This window comes from Procambarus clarkii, chromosome 50, assembly GCF_040958095.1.
Source record: "Procambarus clarkii isolate CNS0578487 chromosome 50, FALCON_Pclarkii_2.0, whole genome shotgun sequence".
NCBI classification, from domain to species: Eukaryota; Metazoa; Arthropoda; class Malacostraca; order Decapoda; family Cambaridae; genus Procambarus; species Procambarus clarkii.
The window spans coordinates 19,760,596-19,777,069 of record NC_091199.1 but is presented as its reverse complement, the minus strand read 5'-3'; the positions used below and the strand labels follow the sequence as shown (position 1 = coordinate 19,777,069).

The 16,474-nt window shown below is 38.4% G+C and overlaps 1 protein-coding gene across 1 annotated transcript in view; it reads right to left on the bottom strand.

Moving 5' to 3' along the window:
* Nucleotides 1-15,564: 15,564 nt before the first annotated feature.
* Nucleotides 15,565-16,474, bottom strand: part of LOC123772599 (uncharacterized) — a 27,522-nt gene continuing 26,612 nt past the window's right edge. The window contains exon 3 of the mRNA XM_069303694.1: nucleotides 15,565-16,224. Coding sequence (XP_069159795.1) covers nucleotides 16,186-16,224 — 39 coding nt within the window. The 3' untranslated portion in view covers nucleotides 15,565-16,185. The remainder of the gene's footprint in view (nucleotides 16,225-16,474) is intronic.

Genomic DNA, 16,474 nt, shown 5'->3' with positions numbered 1-16,474 from the left:
TCTCTGTCTCGTCTTTCTTGCCTGTCTCGTTCTTCTCTTTCTCGTTTCTCTTCTCTTTCTCGTTCTTCTCTCTCTCTTTCTCGTTCTAATTCTAAACGCCTCATCGCCAATTCTTTATCTTGTCTCTCTCTTTCCATTTCTAATTTCTTCCATTCTATCTCACGATTTATCTCTAGGGCACGCATTTTGACTGTAAGAAAGCTAATATTAAGCTCACCTGCATCACTGTCAATGTCACTGCCCTTATCTTCCTTTTCCGTGGAAGCTATTTCCTCACCTTCCTTTATACTAGGAGTCTCGCCTTCCTGTTTCTCCTCTGCCTTCAAGTGCCGGTGAACCTTGGACAAGATCTCTACACGGGAATCACTGGCACGGATCTTGATCTCCAGGTAGGCGCTCACTAGTACAAGCTCTGGTTTGCTCAGATATTTTAATCTGGCAAGACAGTCCTCTCTGTTCAGAAAAGCCTGAACATCGTCCAGATCATCGATGGTAGCTTTTTCTGCCATTGTCACAGATGGAACACTCAACTAGCACTTAACACACCGCTTCACGTTAGCACTTAACGCACCGAACACTGTGCTATGCCAATATTGCACTTTATCGCACCTGGCCCTTCACTCGCCAATATTGCACATAATTACTTCAGGCACCGCACTACACAATATTGCACTGAATCCCAGCGAACACTTCGCTCTACAATATTGCGCTTAATCACTGAGCACCGCACTACACAATATTGCACTTAATCACTTAGTCACAGCGAGCACCGCACTGCGCAATATTGCACTTAGTCACTCTGAGCACCGCACAGAACGTATAACGTCCCAATCGTCACACACAGGGGGAGTTATTTACAGGGATTACGCCACTTCACCACCCCTGTCAAACATACTTAACAAGGGGACGGATCCCGCTGGGAATGCCAATTATGTTACGGCCCTCTCGGGTCGCAACTGGGTTCGTACTCTGATGTTATTAGAGGAAGTGGTATCCGGCCCCAAGCCAGTAGTGGCTTTCAAGGGATGAGATCCGTGACGCAAGTAACTTAAAGGGGAAGGGAAATAAAGTTAAGAACTTAAGATTATAATTGTTTCCATCACCAATAAATAATATAATAAAAGAGTACACAGGGGGAGGGGTATTAACACTGTACACAATCGTCTTCTCCTGAAGACTCTGGATCCAAGCTCTTGGTGCTTTCGTGGCCTCACAACGAATCCTTTGAGAAGCTAAGTCTATCCCGGCCACAGGCCAGCCAAAAAACAGTTCCACTGGGGGCACCGCCGTGGAGGCCGTCAACCACAAGTCCAGCAGGTCTGCTGGCAGGTTCCGGATCAGCAACGCTGGTCAGGCCACTCCACGAGCGATACTAGGGTAGCGCCCTAGTCAGGAGCCTCGTGTGATACCACAAATCACTCTCCTGTCCTCAATACCCCAGTGGTTAATCGTCTCCAGCAGTCGGTCCCGGGTGCGACAATCCTTCACTGCCACTTCACAGGCAGGGTAACACCACAGTGTTCCTCCGGGAGACGACTCACACCTGCTGCAGCAAAGCACAAGGTATGGAGATGGCTGCCTTGGGTAGACTGACTCAACTTCCCTTACAGCAGTCCCAGGTCGACTCTGTAAGCAGACACATCATCAATAACAGGGACACACTAAAGCACCTCACTAACAGGCTCAGACCCAAACGCCCACCTAGCCACTCCCTAGATGGCGTTGTCGGCCGAGCACCACCTCACCAGAGGTCAGCAGTGGCTGTGTTGAGCGCTGAACGGGACTGGAAACTGGCCCTCGTAGCCAGTACACGTCGTCCTCACCAGGTGTCGTCGTCCGTTTGGAGGGGGTTTCGGGAGCTGAACCACAGATGGCGTGGTCGTCACTGCTCCGTGCTCGGACGCTGGATCCGGGTCCGTAACACCGCTTGACCATCACGACCGGATAAAAGGAAGTGATAGCCGAAGCTATTTGAACCACTTCCCCACCGGCACTCGGATGGTAATCTTGGGCATAGCATTTTATCAAATCACCTCATTCTTTGGGGCACACGTGAGGAACACAAATGCAAACAAGCCTGAATGGTCCCCAGGACTATATACAACTGAAAACTCACACCCCAGAAGTGACTCTAACCCATACTGCCAGGAGCAATATTTATATATATATATATATATATATATATATATATATATATATATATATATATATATATATATATATATATATATATATATATATATATATATGTATGTATATATATATTTATATATATATATATATATATATATATATATATATATATATATATATATATATATATATATATATGTATGTATATATATATTTATATATATATATATATATATATATATATATATATATATATATATATATATATATATATATATATATATATATATATATATATATATATATATATGAGGGGTACCACCTCTGGTGCAAGTGTAGGGACCCATAGCCTCGGAGAAGAAAATAAAGAGTACTCAGAGAAGACCTTGTGGATCCTCACTGAACACTCATATTTTCTTCTCCTACTACCCCTATTCTTTTGGTATGTGTGTATATTTATCTAACTTTATTTGAAAATGTCATTACACAAAAAAAATTACAATATTGATTATATATATATATATATATATATATATATATATATATATATATATATATATATATATATATATATATATATATATATATATATATATATATTAGTATATTTTGGTAGCAGTCTTTCCTGTAGACATATATTATTAAATATGACCGAAAAAGTAAGATTAATAATTCTAACACGAATTTTCTCAATCTTTCGTACATTACGCTTCACTGTTGGAGGTAAATAAAAAATCACTTCTCCAAAATTCATTTTTATTTCTAGTCTGACGCGACACGGGCGCGTTTCGTAAAACTTATTACATTTTCAAAGATTTCACAAATACACAACTGATTAGAACTTACGTATCTCTGATTTTATATCTACATTTGAGTGAGGTGGGAGGGGTGATGTGGCATTAACACAAAACAGAACAAGAGGGGATATTAATAGGGTATTAAAAGTATCAACACAAGACAGAACAGAAACAATGGGTATTGAATAGAAGTGTTTGTAGAAAGCCTATTGGTCCATATTTCTTGATGCTTCTATATTGGAGCGGAGTCTTGAGGTGGGTAGAATATAGTTGTGCAATAATTGGCTGTTGATTGCTGGTGTTGACTTCTTGATGTGTAGTGCCTCGCAAACGTCAAGCCGCCTGCTATCGCTGTATCTATCGATGATTTCTGTGTTGTTTACTAGGATTTCTCTGGCGATGGTTTGGTTATGGGAAGAGATTATATGTTCCTTAATGGAGCCCTGTTGCTTATGCATCGTTAAACGCCTAGAAAGAGATGTTGTTGTCTTGCCTATATACTGGGTTTTTTGGAGCTTACAGTCCCCAAGTGGGCATTTGAAGGCATAGACGACGTTAGTCTCTTTTAAAGCGTTCTGTTTTGTGTCTGGAGAGTTTCTCATGAGTAGGCTGGCCGTTTTTCTGGTTTTATAGTAAATCGTCAGTTGTATCCCCTGATTTTTGTCTGTAGGGATAACGTTTCTATTAACAATATCTTTCAGGACCCTTTCCTCCGTTTTATGAGCTGTGGAAAAGAAGTTCCTGTAAAATAGTCTAATAGGGGGTATAGGTGTTGTGTTAGTTGTCTCTTCAGAGGTTGCATGGCTTTTCACTTTCCTTCTTATGATGTCTTCGATGAAACCATTGGAGAAGCCGTTATTGACTAGGACCTGCCTTACCCTACAGAGTTCTTCGTCGACTTGCTTCCATTCTGAGCTGTGGCTGAGAGCACGGTCGACGTATGCGTTAACAACACTCCTCTTGTACCTGTCAGGGCAGTCGCTGTTGGCATTTAGGCACATTCCTATGTTTGTTTCCTTAGTGTAGACTGCAGTGTGGAAACCTCCGCCCTTTTCCATGACTGTTACATCTAGAAAAGGCAGCTTCCCATCCTTTGTTATACGAGTTACAGCCTGGTTAATCACATCCAAAATTAAAGTTATTTCCAGATGCAGTCCTAAAATTTTTAACATTGCTTTCAATAGTGTTAATGTAGATTATTTCATAATTTAAATAATATATCTAATTACTGTAGTACATTTTAACAACAATTTAACTTATAATTTTTGCAGCATAGGTGATTTGAATATAAGTATTTTATTAGAAATTATTTCCTTCAGGTCTTCAGGGAAAATTCTTGAGGAGATGCACAAACTGCACACAGTGTGTGGAAGCAATGTTTGCAAGTTCTGCCAGTGTGACTTCCGAAACAGTAGAGAATTAATGAAGAAAGAAGAGGAAGCTCGTTTTCTACTTAAAGGCAAGAAGGCTTTAGAACGAAATACAGCAAGCCGGGTTCTACGAAGGATTGAAAATCAAAGCTTGAAGTTTGTCTACATCTGTTGTATTCATATGTATTCTTCTTATGCTGAACTTGCTTGATAAGGTATAGAATTAACATGAATAATATTGTACAGTACTTACATACTATTTGTTTATTTATTTATATACAAGATAGCACACTGGGATTATGAGAGCACATAGCATTGATGTTTTTACATTCTTGTAAAGCCACTAGCACACACAGTGTTTTGGGCAGGTTCTTAATCTAACAGATAATTTTAAATAGGCAATTTAAAGCAAAATTGGAAAAAATTGGCTGGTACATTGTAAGAAAGTTTTACAAAGATTACTATGTACATTAAAGTAAAATTTGAGGGTTATCAACATATAAATTGTAGCATAATTTGAGGAATATTTCAAGGTATAATATAGTAAGATATGCATTCAATATAACAATCATCATATAAGGTGATAGCAATGATTACAATCAAAAAGTTGTATGGTTAAGGCACATATATTCTGGCATTGGGTTTCATAAGATACAGTGCGAGTTTAATGCACTAGTTAGGAAACTATCAAGATAAAATTAGGTACTTTTTGGTTTTATTTTTTAAAATGGCAGAAGTTGAACAGTTTTTAAATTTGTTAGCGAGTGAGTTCCATAGACAAGGTCCCTTTATTTGCATAGAGTATTTACACAGAATAACTTTGACTCTGGGGATATCAAAGATATTTATTTTTGGTATTGTGATTCTATTATGGGTTCTATTGCACATGCCCAGCTATGCTTCAAACATTTATTTTGTTGCATTTTCCCAGATAGTGTTATTGTTTAAATATTATTTGCTTTTCAGCTAACATATCTGCGTGGCTGTGGGTATGAATCAATCGTTATCTATTACAAGAAAGGACCAGCACGGGTGACACATGGTATCCTACCAATAAACGTAATACAAGAAGAGGACAAGAAGACCTTCACCACTAACTTCTTTTTGTGTAAGTAGTTCACATATCATAATATATAAATATATCACCACCCATTATTTTCTCTTATATATATATATATATATATATATATATATATATATATATATATATATATATATATATATATATATATATATATATATATATATATATATATAATATATATATATATTTATTATATATATATATATATATATATATATATAAATATATATATATATATATAATATATATATAAATATATATATATATATATATATATATATATATATATATATATATATATATATATATATATATATATATATATATATATATATATATATATATATATATAACACTCTGTGACACTGTCACATTTTTAATCACATGTTTGTTTTCGTGATATACACACACACATATAAATATATATATATATATATATATATATATATATATATATATATATATATATATATATATATATATATATATATATATATATATATATATATATATTTATATTTATATTTATATATATATATATATATATATATATATATATATATATATATATATATAATTTCAATCCCAATTTCAATTTCAATTCAATCATCTCTGTCATTGATGTATATGGCAAAAAGTGTGTGGCCCAAAACAGCACTATGTCTTAACGTAATGGGTCCAAGGGCCCATAAGGTCTCAACAGCATTAAGGGCCCTTTAGCAAACCAGTGTGCTGGGGCCCCGATGACGTCTTTGTATCATTTCAAGTTTGTACATGTACTTCTTAAGATATGGGCACCATACAACTGCTGCATAGTCTAGCTTTGGTCTAAAAAAATCATGAACAATTTATTTATTATTTATCCATGAATGTATTTAAAAGCAATTCTAAAGTTCGAAAGTGTAGCACAACCTCCTGGCACAATGAGCTTTATATGGTCCTCTTTATGTGGCTTTATGTAGACAATGAACATTATCAGTGCCAGAACTAAACCCTGTGGTACTCCACTTGTGACATTTCTCCAGTCCAATACATTGCCTCTGATTACTACCCTCATTTTTCTATCAGTTTGAAATTTTTTAATCCATGTTAGAAGCTTATGTGTCACCCCTCCAATATGTTCCAGTTTCCAGAACAAACTCTTATGTGGAATTCTGTTGAATGCCTTTTTTAGGTCCAGATAGATGCAGTCAACCCAACCATCTCTTTCCTGTAAAATTTCTGCGGCTCGATCATAGTAACTGATTAAATTTGTTACACAGGATCTTCCATTTCGAAAAACCATGTTGACGGTCTGCTATTATAAAGCTTTTCTCCCGGTGTTCTACCAGTTTAGTTTTACTTGTTGTTTTCCAATATTTTTACTGTTACACTTGGCCAACTGCTTTGTTCTTACTTAGCTCCTTGAGCAATTTTTTAACTGTGTACGTACATGCAGTATTTTTATAAATCTTTATTTTTTTTCCAGCACGCACAACGAAGCTTGATGCAGATAAACTTACATTAGGATCAGAAGGTGATAGCGATAATGCCCTGGAAAAAAATCATGAAGAGCTACAAGTACAGCAGGTGCAAGAAGTGCATCACGTACAAAAAGTTCCGCAGGTGCAAGAAGTGCAACAAGTACAAAAAGTTCCGCAGGTGCAAGAAGTGCAACAAGTACAAAAAGTTCCGCAGGTGCAAGAAGTGCAACAAGTACAAAAAGTTCCGCAGGTGCAACATTTACAAAAAGTTCCGCAGGTGCAACAAGGGCTACCATTAGCAATCATTCAGAAACAGCAAGAAGTACATGTAGTAAAATTTGAACCACAGGGAACTACACCAGGAAAACAGTGTAGTAACAACGGAATGGGAATTTTAAAATACCTGAGGAAACAGGTAAAAAAGGACAAACAATACAAATGGTTCCTTACACCTTATTATTTGGTAGTTTATAGGTATTTTACTTATAATACTTTATATTATGTCTACAGTTTATAATTTAGTTTACAGTTAATTTACTTTTCAACTTCCTTATCTTACATGAAGGATTTTTACTGTTTTTCATTTTTAAAACCTTATTAGTATCATTTATAGTTTAGTGTCAATTCACTTATAATACAATATATGGAATAATTTACTAAATTCATTTAACTTGAAGATGATGGACTTGAGGTGGTTTGCAGTGGTTGAACCCCATGCACAGATACCATAGTTGAGATAGGGATAGATTAGTGTATAATATAGAGAGATGAGAGCAGGGTTAGGTACATAATATCTGATTTTGGAGATTATACCAACTGTTTTAGAGACTTTCTTAGTTATGTGTTGTATGTGGGTACTGAAGTTGAGTCTCTTGTCTAGGAATAGGCCAAGAAACTTTCCATCATTGTTATTGCTAATGTTTACATTGTCTATCTGAAGCTGAATTGCATTTGTAGATTTGCTTCCAAATAAGATGTAGTAGGTCTTTTCTATGTTAAGTGTTAGTTTGTTGGTTGACATCCATAAGTGGACTTTTTTTAGTTCATTATTAACAACATTACAGTAGTTAGTGTATGTGGGTTGGGGTTGGAGTAGATGAGTGTAGTATCATCAGCAAACAATATAGGTTTCAGAATGTTAAGAACATATACATCCTGCCTTCCCATCCCTAGCTACTGACCTATCACAATATACATCCTGCTTTCCCATCCCTAGCTACTGACCCATCACAATATACATGTAGAGTGTTTTCTGTAGGCAATTTTCTAATTATACAATCATATGTTGCCCTCAGCTCTCCTATTTCATACATACTTTTTTTCTTTTGCAAGGGAGTAATTACTACATCTACATTGCAATCCTCCCATGGTGGTGTGAATTTTCTCTTGGGCACAGCAATACACTCTGTAATAACATCATACTTAATAACATTAGAACATAAGGTATTCATATATGCTCTTTTCTTCATCATACATTGTTCATTACTTCCCACCTTTTGAACCGAGAGGATTAATTCATTAGCTCCCCCACCTCTCATTAATCTAATGGCAGAAGCTACATTTATCTCTGCAATTCTATCCCCAATACTCTGCAGATTCAACTCCATCCTCATTTTCTCAATCATAGCATTTCTTGGGCATCCTAAGATAATTATCATGGCTTCATTCTGTACCTTCTCCAACTTGCCCATCCTACCTTTACCAAAACAAGAAATAACAGGTGCAGCATAATCAATAAGGGATCTTACTGTACTCAAGTATATCATTCGTAGCACAGGGACTCCCACTCCCTTTCCATAGCATGCCAAGGCCTTCAGAGGTTGTAATCTCTTTCGACATTGACCCAACAGTCTGTTCATCTCAGCTTCCAAACTCTCATGGGTATATCCAACATATATGCCTAAATATTTATATATATTAACACACTCTATATTTTTACCGTTTATTTTCAATATAATGGGCCTCTGACTTTTACATTCAAACTTAGTTTTGTCTTCATTAACCACCAGTCCCATATGGTGACACAGGTTTCCGAACTTATCCACCACTAGTTTGTAAAGCCACTGGTTTGCCTTGTAAAGCAAACTAGTGGCTTTAAAAGATTGTAAACACATCATGTTATGTACTTTCATAAACCTAATGTAACTTATTGAATATATATATATATAAATAAATAGTTTCTTGTGTAATCCATACTCATCCTATGTGTGGTATTTCATGTGTACTCCATATTCATCATCAAGAAGTGTATTCTACCAGCATGGTAATATAAATTAAGAAAAAAAGACTTCATTTTATTACGGACCCATAATCAAAATAAGAGCCATCACTAATTATCATGATAAACGGCCTATATAGGCTCCACTTCCGCTTTCGACAAGCAGCCGCCGGATGTGTGTCGTTTATTGCGCACTCCGGCACTCCCAGCCCTGGGAAGGGGGCATTGAAATGCGGACATGTGCGCTCGCAATACTGAAATGTTTATACTCTTTTTCGGTCTGCTGACCTTAATTAATTTTGGTATCAATTTGTTTGCAAGGAAATGCTCTAGAGGAATAACTTGTGAGTTAATCTCTCTAGAGGAGAAACTTGTGTGTGTGTGTGTGTACTCACCTAGTATACCTTCTGTGTGTACTCACGTTGCAAACTTTGTGGGTGTGTACTCTCATAGTTTTCCTTGTGAGTGTGTACTCAAGTAGTATACCTTGTGTGTATGTGTACTCACCTACTATATCTTGTGTGTGTGTGTGTATTGACTTAGTATATCTTGTTTCTGGGTGTACTAACCTAGTATACGTTGAGTGTGTGTGTATACTCACCTAGTCTCACCTAGAATATCTTGTGTGTGAGTACTCAACTAGTACTCACCTAGTATACCTTGTGTGTGTTTACTCACCTAGTATACCTTGTGTGTGTGTATTCACCTAGTATATCTTGTGTGTGTGTACTCACCTAGTATATGTTGCGTGTGTGTGTATACTCACCTAGACTATCTTTTGTGTGTATACTTACCTAGTCTCACCTAGAATATCTTGTGTGTGAGTACTCAACTAGTACTCACCTAGTATACCTTGTGTGTGTTTACTCACCTAGTATATCTTGTGTGTGTTTATTCACCTAGTATACCTTGTGTGTGTATTCACCTAGTATATCTTGTGTGTGTGTGTGTGTGTACTCACCTAGTATATGTTGCGTGTGTGTGTGTATACTCACCTAGACTATCTTCTGTGTGTATACTCACCTAGTCTTACCTAGAATATCTTGTGTGTGAGTACTCACCTAGTATACCTTGTGTGTGTTTACTCACCTAGTATACCTTGTGTGTGTTTACTCACCTAGTATACCTTGTGTGTGTGTATTCACCTAGTATATCTTGTGTGTGTGTGTGTGTACTCACCTAGTATATGTTGCGTGTGTGTGTGTACTCACCTAGTATATGTTGCGTGTGTGTGTGTATACTCACCTAGACTATCTTGTGTGTGTATACTCACCTAGAATATCTTGTGTGTGAGTACTCAACTAGTACTCACCTAGTATACCTTGTGTGTGTTTACTCACCTAGTATACCTTTTGTATGTTTACTCACCTAGTATACCTTGTGTGTGTGTATTCACCTAGTATATCTTGTGTGTGTGTGTCTGTACTCACCTAGTATATGTTGCGTGTGTGTGTATACTCACCTAGACTATCTTGTGTGTGTATACTCACCTAGTCTCACCTAGAATATCTTGTGTGTGAGTACTCAACTAGTACTCACCTAGTATATCTTGTGTGTGTTTACTCACCTAGTATACCTTGTGTGTGTGTATTCACCTAGTATATCTTGTGTGTGTGTGTACTCACCTAGTATATGTTGCGTGTGTGTGTATACTCACCTAGACTATCTTGTGTGTGTATACTCACCTAGAATATCTTGTGTGTGAGTACTCAACTAGTACTCACCTAGTATACCTTGTGTGTGTTTACTCACCTAGTATACCTTGTGTTTGTGTATTCACCTAGTATATCTTGTGTGTGTGTGTACTCACCTAGTATATGTTGCGTGTGTGTATACTCACCTAGACTATATTTTGTGTGTATACTCACCTAGAATATCTTGTGTGTGAGTACTCAACTAGTACTCACCTAGTATACCTTGTGTGTGTTTACTCACCTAGTATACCTTGTGTGTGTTTACTCACCTAGTATACCTTGTGTGTGTTTACTCACCTAGTATACCTTGTGTGTATTCACCTAGTATATCTTGTGTGTGTGTGTGTACTCACCTAGTATATGTTGCGTGTGTGTGTATACTCACCTAGACTATCTTGTGTGTGTATACTCACCTAGTCTTACCTAGAATATCTTGTGTGTGAGTACTCACCTAGTATACCTTGTGTGTGTTTACTCACCTAGTATACCTTGTGTGTGTTTACTCACCTAGTATACCTTGTGTGTGTGTATTCACCTAGTATATCTTGTGTGTGTGTGTGTGTACTCACCTAGTATATGTTGCGTGTGTGTGTGTACTCACCTAGTATATGTTGCGTGTGTGTGTATACTCACCAAGACTATCTTGTGTGTGTATACTCACCTAGTATATCTTGTGTGTGAGTACTCAACTAGTACTCACCTAGTATACCTTGTGTGTTTACTCACCTAGTATACCTTGTGTATGTTTACTCACCTAGTATACCTTGTGTGTGTGTATTCACCTAGTATATCTTGTGTGTGTGTGTGTACTCACCTAGTATATGTTGCGTGTGTGTGTATACTCACCTAGACTATCTTGTGTGTGTATACTCACCTAGTCTCACCTAGAATATCTTGTGTGTGAGTACTCAACTAGTACTCACCTAGTATACCTTGTGTGTGTTTACTCACCTAGTATACCTTGTGTGTGTGTATTCACCTAGTATATCTTGTGTGTGTGTGTACTCACCTAGTATATGTTGCATGTGTGTGTATACTCACCTAGACTATCTTGTGTGTGTATACTCACCTAGAATATCTTGTGTGTGAGTACTCAACTAGTACTCACCTAGTACACCTTGTGTGTGTGTACGATCATATGTGGCATTCTTCCAAGAAAAGGAGTTGGAAATGAAACGGTATAATCAGATCCTTTTATACAACACATTGAGAAAGAATAAAGGTTAAGTGTGGTATCAGTAAGATTTACACACTAATCCACACTTGCGTGGTGTACAATATGTGTGTGTACAATGTAAGTGGAGGCAGAGTTGGAGGGAGGGAAATGTAGTTGGTGGACCTGTGGTCAGGGTGGCTCCAGAGGTAGGGTGTCAAATTTCAGTGTTTATGGCAGGGTAAGGGAATAGTCGTCGGTGGTCTTGTGATTCAATATTTTCTGGTTGTCGCTAAGTTACACTTTTTCAGGTCTATATAGTACAATGGCCAGTCCTCATGTACCTAGTAATCCTTATTTCTTTATTGTGTATTATTCTAATCTGCTTTTGTGTCAAAATTTCTTCAATGTACCTGTAAACATTTTTTGTCAATTTTTTTGTTAATTTATCTAAAATTTTCTGTTAGTTTAAGGACTTGCCCGAAACGCTATGCGTGCTAGTGGCTTCTAGAATGTAAATTCAACTTCATTTCTATATTCTCTGTTAACCCCAATGTATATATTTCTTGTATATAAATAAATAAATACAGTATTCTCTGTGGTTATAGTGTCAGTTGGGGGTTAATGGGCCAGGCAGAGCTTGCCTGTGCCCCACAAATATCACCCTTATAGCTGACTAGTTGGTATAACGGCTTTTCCCAAACCTCTCTCTCGCCAGAATTATACTGGCATGTGAGTATCTTTGGCAGTTGATGAATCCTAAATATAAATAATAAATAAATAAATGTTTATTTAGGTAAGGTACATACATACAAGAAATTTTTACAAAGATTGGTGGACTTATAGATAGAGCTAGTACATACAATGCCTAAAGCCACTATTACGCAAAGCGTTTCGGGCATGAAAAACTTAAATGACTAAAGCTTAATACTAATTGAGCATAAAGAGTAAAATGAAAACAAGAAATGAAAACATAGCTGAAAAAGCAGCACAAATACAATTCTGTCGACAAACAGCGGTATTGCAGGGAGTGTCCTCTGTCATTCTGTCATATCTGCCATTCTGTCATTTTCATTTATAATATATAAGGTTTCTACATAAGTTAGGAGCAGTACATGTGGATGACATTCCCTGGTTTTCTTAATGTTATTAATGTTATATATACATGTACACACCCTCATACATACTCGTACATGTATGAGGGTGTACTACCCCTTCCTCTAAACACATTAGTACCCCCTCCTCCTACACTCCACTACCCTCTCCTCCTATACTCCACTACCCCCTCCTCCAACACACCACTACCCTCTCCTCCTACACACCACTACCCACTCCTCCTACACTCCACTACCCTCTCCTCCTACACTCCTCTACCCCCTCCTCCAACACTCCTCTACCCTCTCCTCCTACACACCACTACCCCTTCCTCCAACACATTACAATCCCGTTCTCCAACACTCCACTACCCTCTCCTCCTACACTCCACTACCCCCTCCTCCAACACACCACTACCCTCTCCTCCTACACAGCACTACCCACTCCTCCAACACTCCACTACCCTCTCCTCCTACACTCCACTACCCCCCCTCCTCCTACACACCACTACCCCCTCCTCCTACACACCTCTACCCCCTCCTCCAACACATTACTACCCACTCCTCCTACACTCTACTACCCTCTCCTCCTACACTCCACTACCCCCTCCTCCTACACACCACTACCCCCTCCTCCAACACTCCACTACCCTCTCCTCCTACACTCCACTACCCCCTCCTCCTACACACCACTACCCCCTCCTCCAACACACCACTACCCTCTCCTCCTACACACCACCACCCATTCCTCCAACACTCCACTACCCTCTCCTCCTACACTCCACTACCCTCTCCTCCAACACTCCACTACCCTCTCCTCCTACACTCCACTACCCTCTCCTCCTACACTCCACTACCCTCTCCTCCAACACTCCACTACCCTCTCCTCCTACACACCACTACCCCCTCCTCCTACACACCACTACCCACTCCTCCAACACTCCACTACCCTCTCCTCCTACACTCCACTACCCTCTCCTCCAACACTCCACTACCCTCTCCTCCTACACTCCACTACCCTCTCCTCCAACACTCCACTACCCTCTCCTCCTACACTCCACTACCCTCTCCTCCTACACACCACTACCCACTCCTCCAACACTCCACTACCCTCTCCTCCTACACTCCACTACCCCCTCCTCCTACACACCACTACCCCCCTCCTCCTACACACCTCTACCCCCTCCTCCAACACATTACTACCCACTCCTCCAACACTCTACTAGCCTCTCCTCCAACACTCCACTAGACTCTCCTCCTACACACCTCTACCCCCTCCTTCAACACTCCCCTACCCTCTGCTCCTACACACCACTACCCCCTCCTCCAACACTCCTCTACCCCCTCCTCCTACACACCACTACCCCCTCCTCCTACTCTCCACTACCCCACAATAGAAATAACATCACACGAGACCAGAAGACATGGCAGGATGTGCAGAATACCCCCGTTGAAAAGCAGAGGTGCAACAGGTACTCTGAGAGAGAAATCTATCAACATCATAGGCCTGAGACTGTTCAACACGCTTCCGCTACACATAAGGGGCATGACTGTCAATCCCCTCACAGTGTTCAAGTGAGAACTGGATAAACACCTCCAAAGGATACCCAAGTATGCCAAGTATGCTGCCCTGAGGAACACCAATGTTGATGGGTAGGGTGGGAGAAATTGAATTATTCACAGAAACATACTGGAGCCTGTCAGTGAGGTAGGATTTGAGGTATTGCAGGGAGTGTCCTCTGACTCCATAATGATGTAATTTAAGAAGGTTTTGGCGGTTGAAAGTGTCAAAAGCCTTACGCAGGTCTACAAATAACCCAACAGGGAACTCATTTTTATCAAGAGCTGTATGAATCAAGTTAATCATACTAATAAGTGCATTGTTAGTGCTTTTTTTGGGTCTGAAGCCATATTGGCAAGAGCTAAGTATATTGTGTTTGGCTAGATAAGAGTAAAGCTGCTTGTAGATTAGTTTTTCAAAAATTTTTGACAAGTTAGGCAGGATTGATATAGGTCTGTAGTTGTTAACAAGATTGTAAATACTGTACTATTCAATGTATTCTCACAAACCCAATGTACCTTCTTGTATATATATATAAATAAAATAAATAAAATATTGTGATGGGTCAGTAGCTAGGGATGGGAAGGCAGGATGCAGTATGCCAAACTGAATTCGTGCGCCCCTTGAGGGACTTGAAGTAGAGGGATAGGGATCACAGGATAAGTATGGGTTGCACAAACTACTGGTAACAGGATGAGTATGGGTTGCACAATAAATTACTACAAAGTGGTTGAGTATGGGGTGCACGTAAATGAAGACTCCCAAGAAGCAAATGAGAGATCAGCCCAAGCTTCATCTTGAGGCAAAGCTCAATGCCTTAAGCCATATTGATGTTCTGTCCACAGAGCATTCTCTCTCTCAAATCATAATAGTACACTAATGGTTCCCTACACCACCCCTCAGGTGCAGCTGCAGCAGGCTTGGGTGACATGATGACTATGGGGTGAACAATAAACTAACACTCACAGAATGTGTATGGGCTGCACAATAAGCTACCTCTCACAAGATTAGTAATAAAGAAACATTAATTTTTTGGGTAGGGTGACTGAAACTCATCCTGGGGTAAAAATGTTTATTTAAATTTATTATAGTTAAATGAATTTAGTAAATTATTCCATATATTGTATTATAAGTGAATTGACACTAAACTATAAATGATACTAATAAGGTTTTAAAAATGAAAAACAGTAAAAATCCTTCATGTAAGATAAGGAAGTTGAAAAGTAAATTAACTGTAAACTAAATTATAAACTGTAGACATAATATAAAGTATTATAAGTAAAATACCTATAAACTACCAAATAATAAGGTGTAAGGAACCATTTGTATTGTTTGTCCTTTTTTACCTGTTTCCTCAGGTATTTTAAAATTCCAATTCCGTTGTTACTACACTGTTTTCCTGGTGTAGTTCCCTGTGGTTCAAATTTTACTACATGTACTTCTTGCTGTTTCTGAATGATTGCTAATGGTAGCCCTTGTTGCACCTGCGGAACTTTTTGTACTTGTTGCACTTCTTGCACCTGCGGAACTTTTTGTACTTGATGCACTTCTTGCACCTGCTGCACTTGTAGCTCGTCATGATTTTTTTCCAGGGCATTATCGCTATCACCTTCTGATCCTAATGTAAGTTTATCTGCATCAAGCTTCCTTGTGCGTGCTGGAAAAAAAATAAAGATTTATAAAAATACTGCATGTACGTACACAGTTAAAAAATTGCTCAAGGAGCTAAGTAAGAACAAAGCAGTTGGCCAAGTGTAACAGTAAAAATATTGGAAAAAAACAAGTAAAACTAAACTGGTAGAACACCGGGAGAAAAGCTTTATAATATCAGACCGTCAACATGGTTTTCGAAATGGAAGATCCTGTGTAACAAATTTAATCAGTTACTATGATCGAGCCGCAGAAAT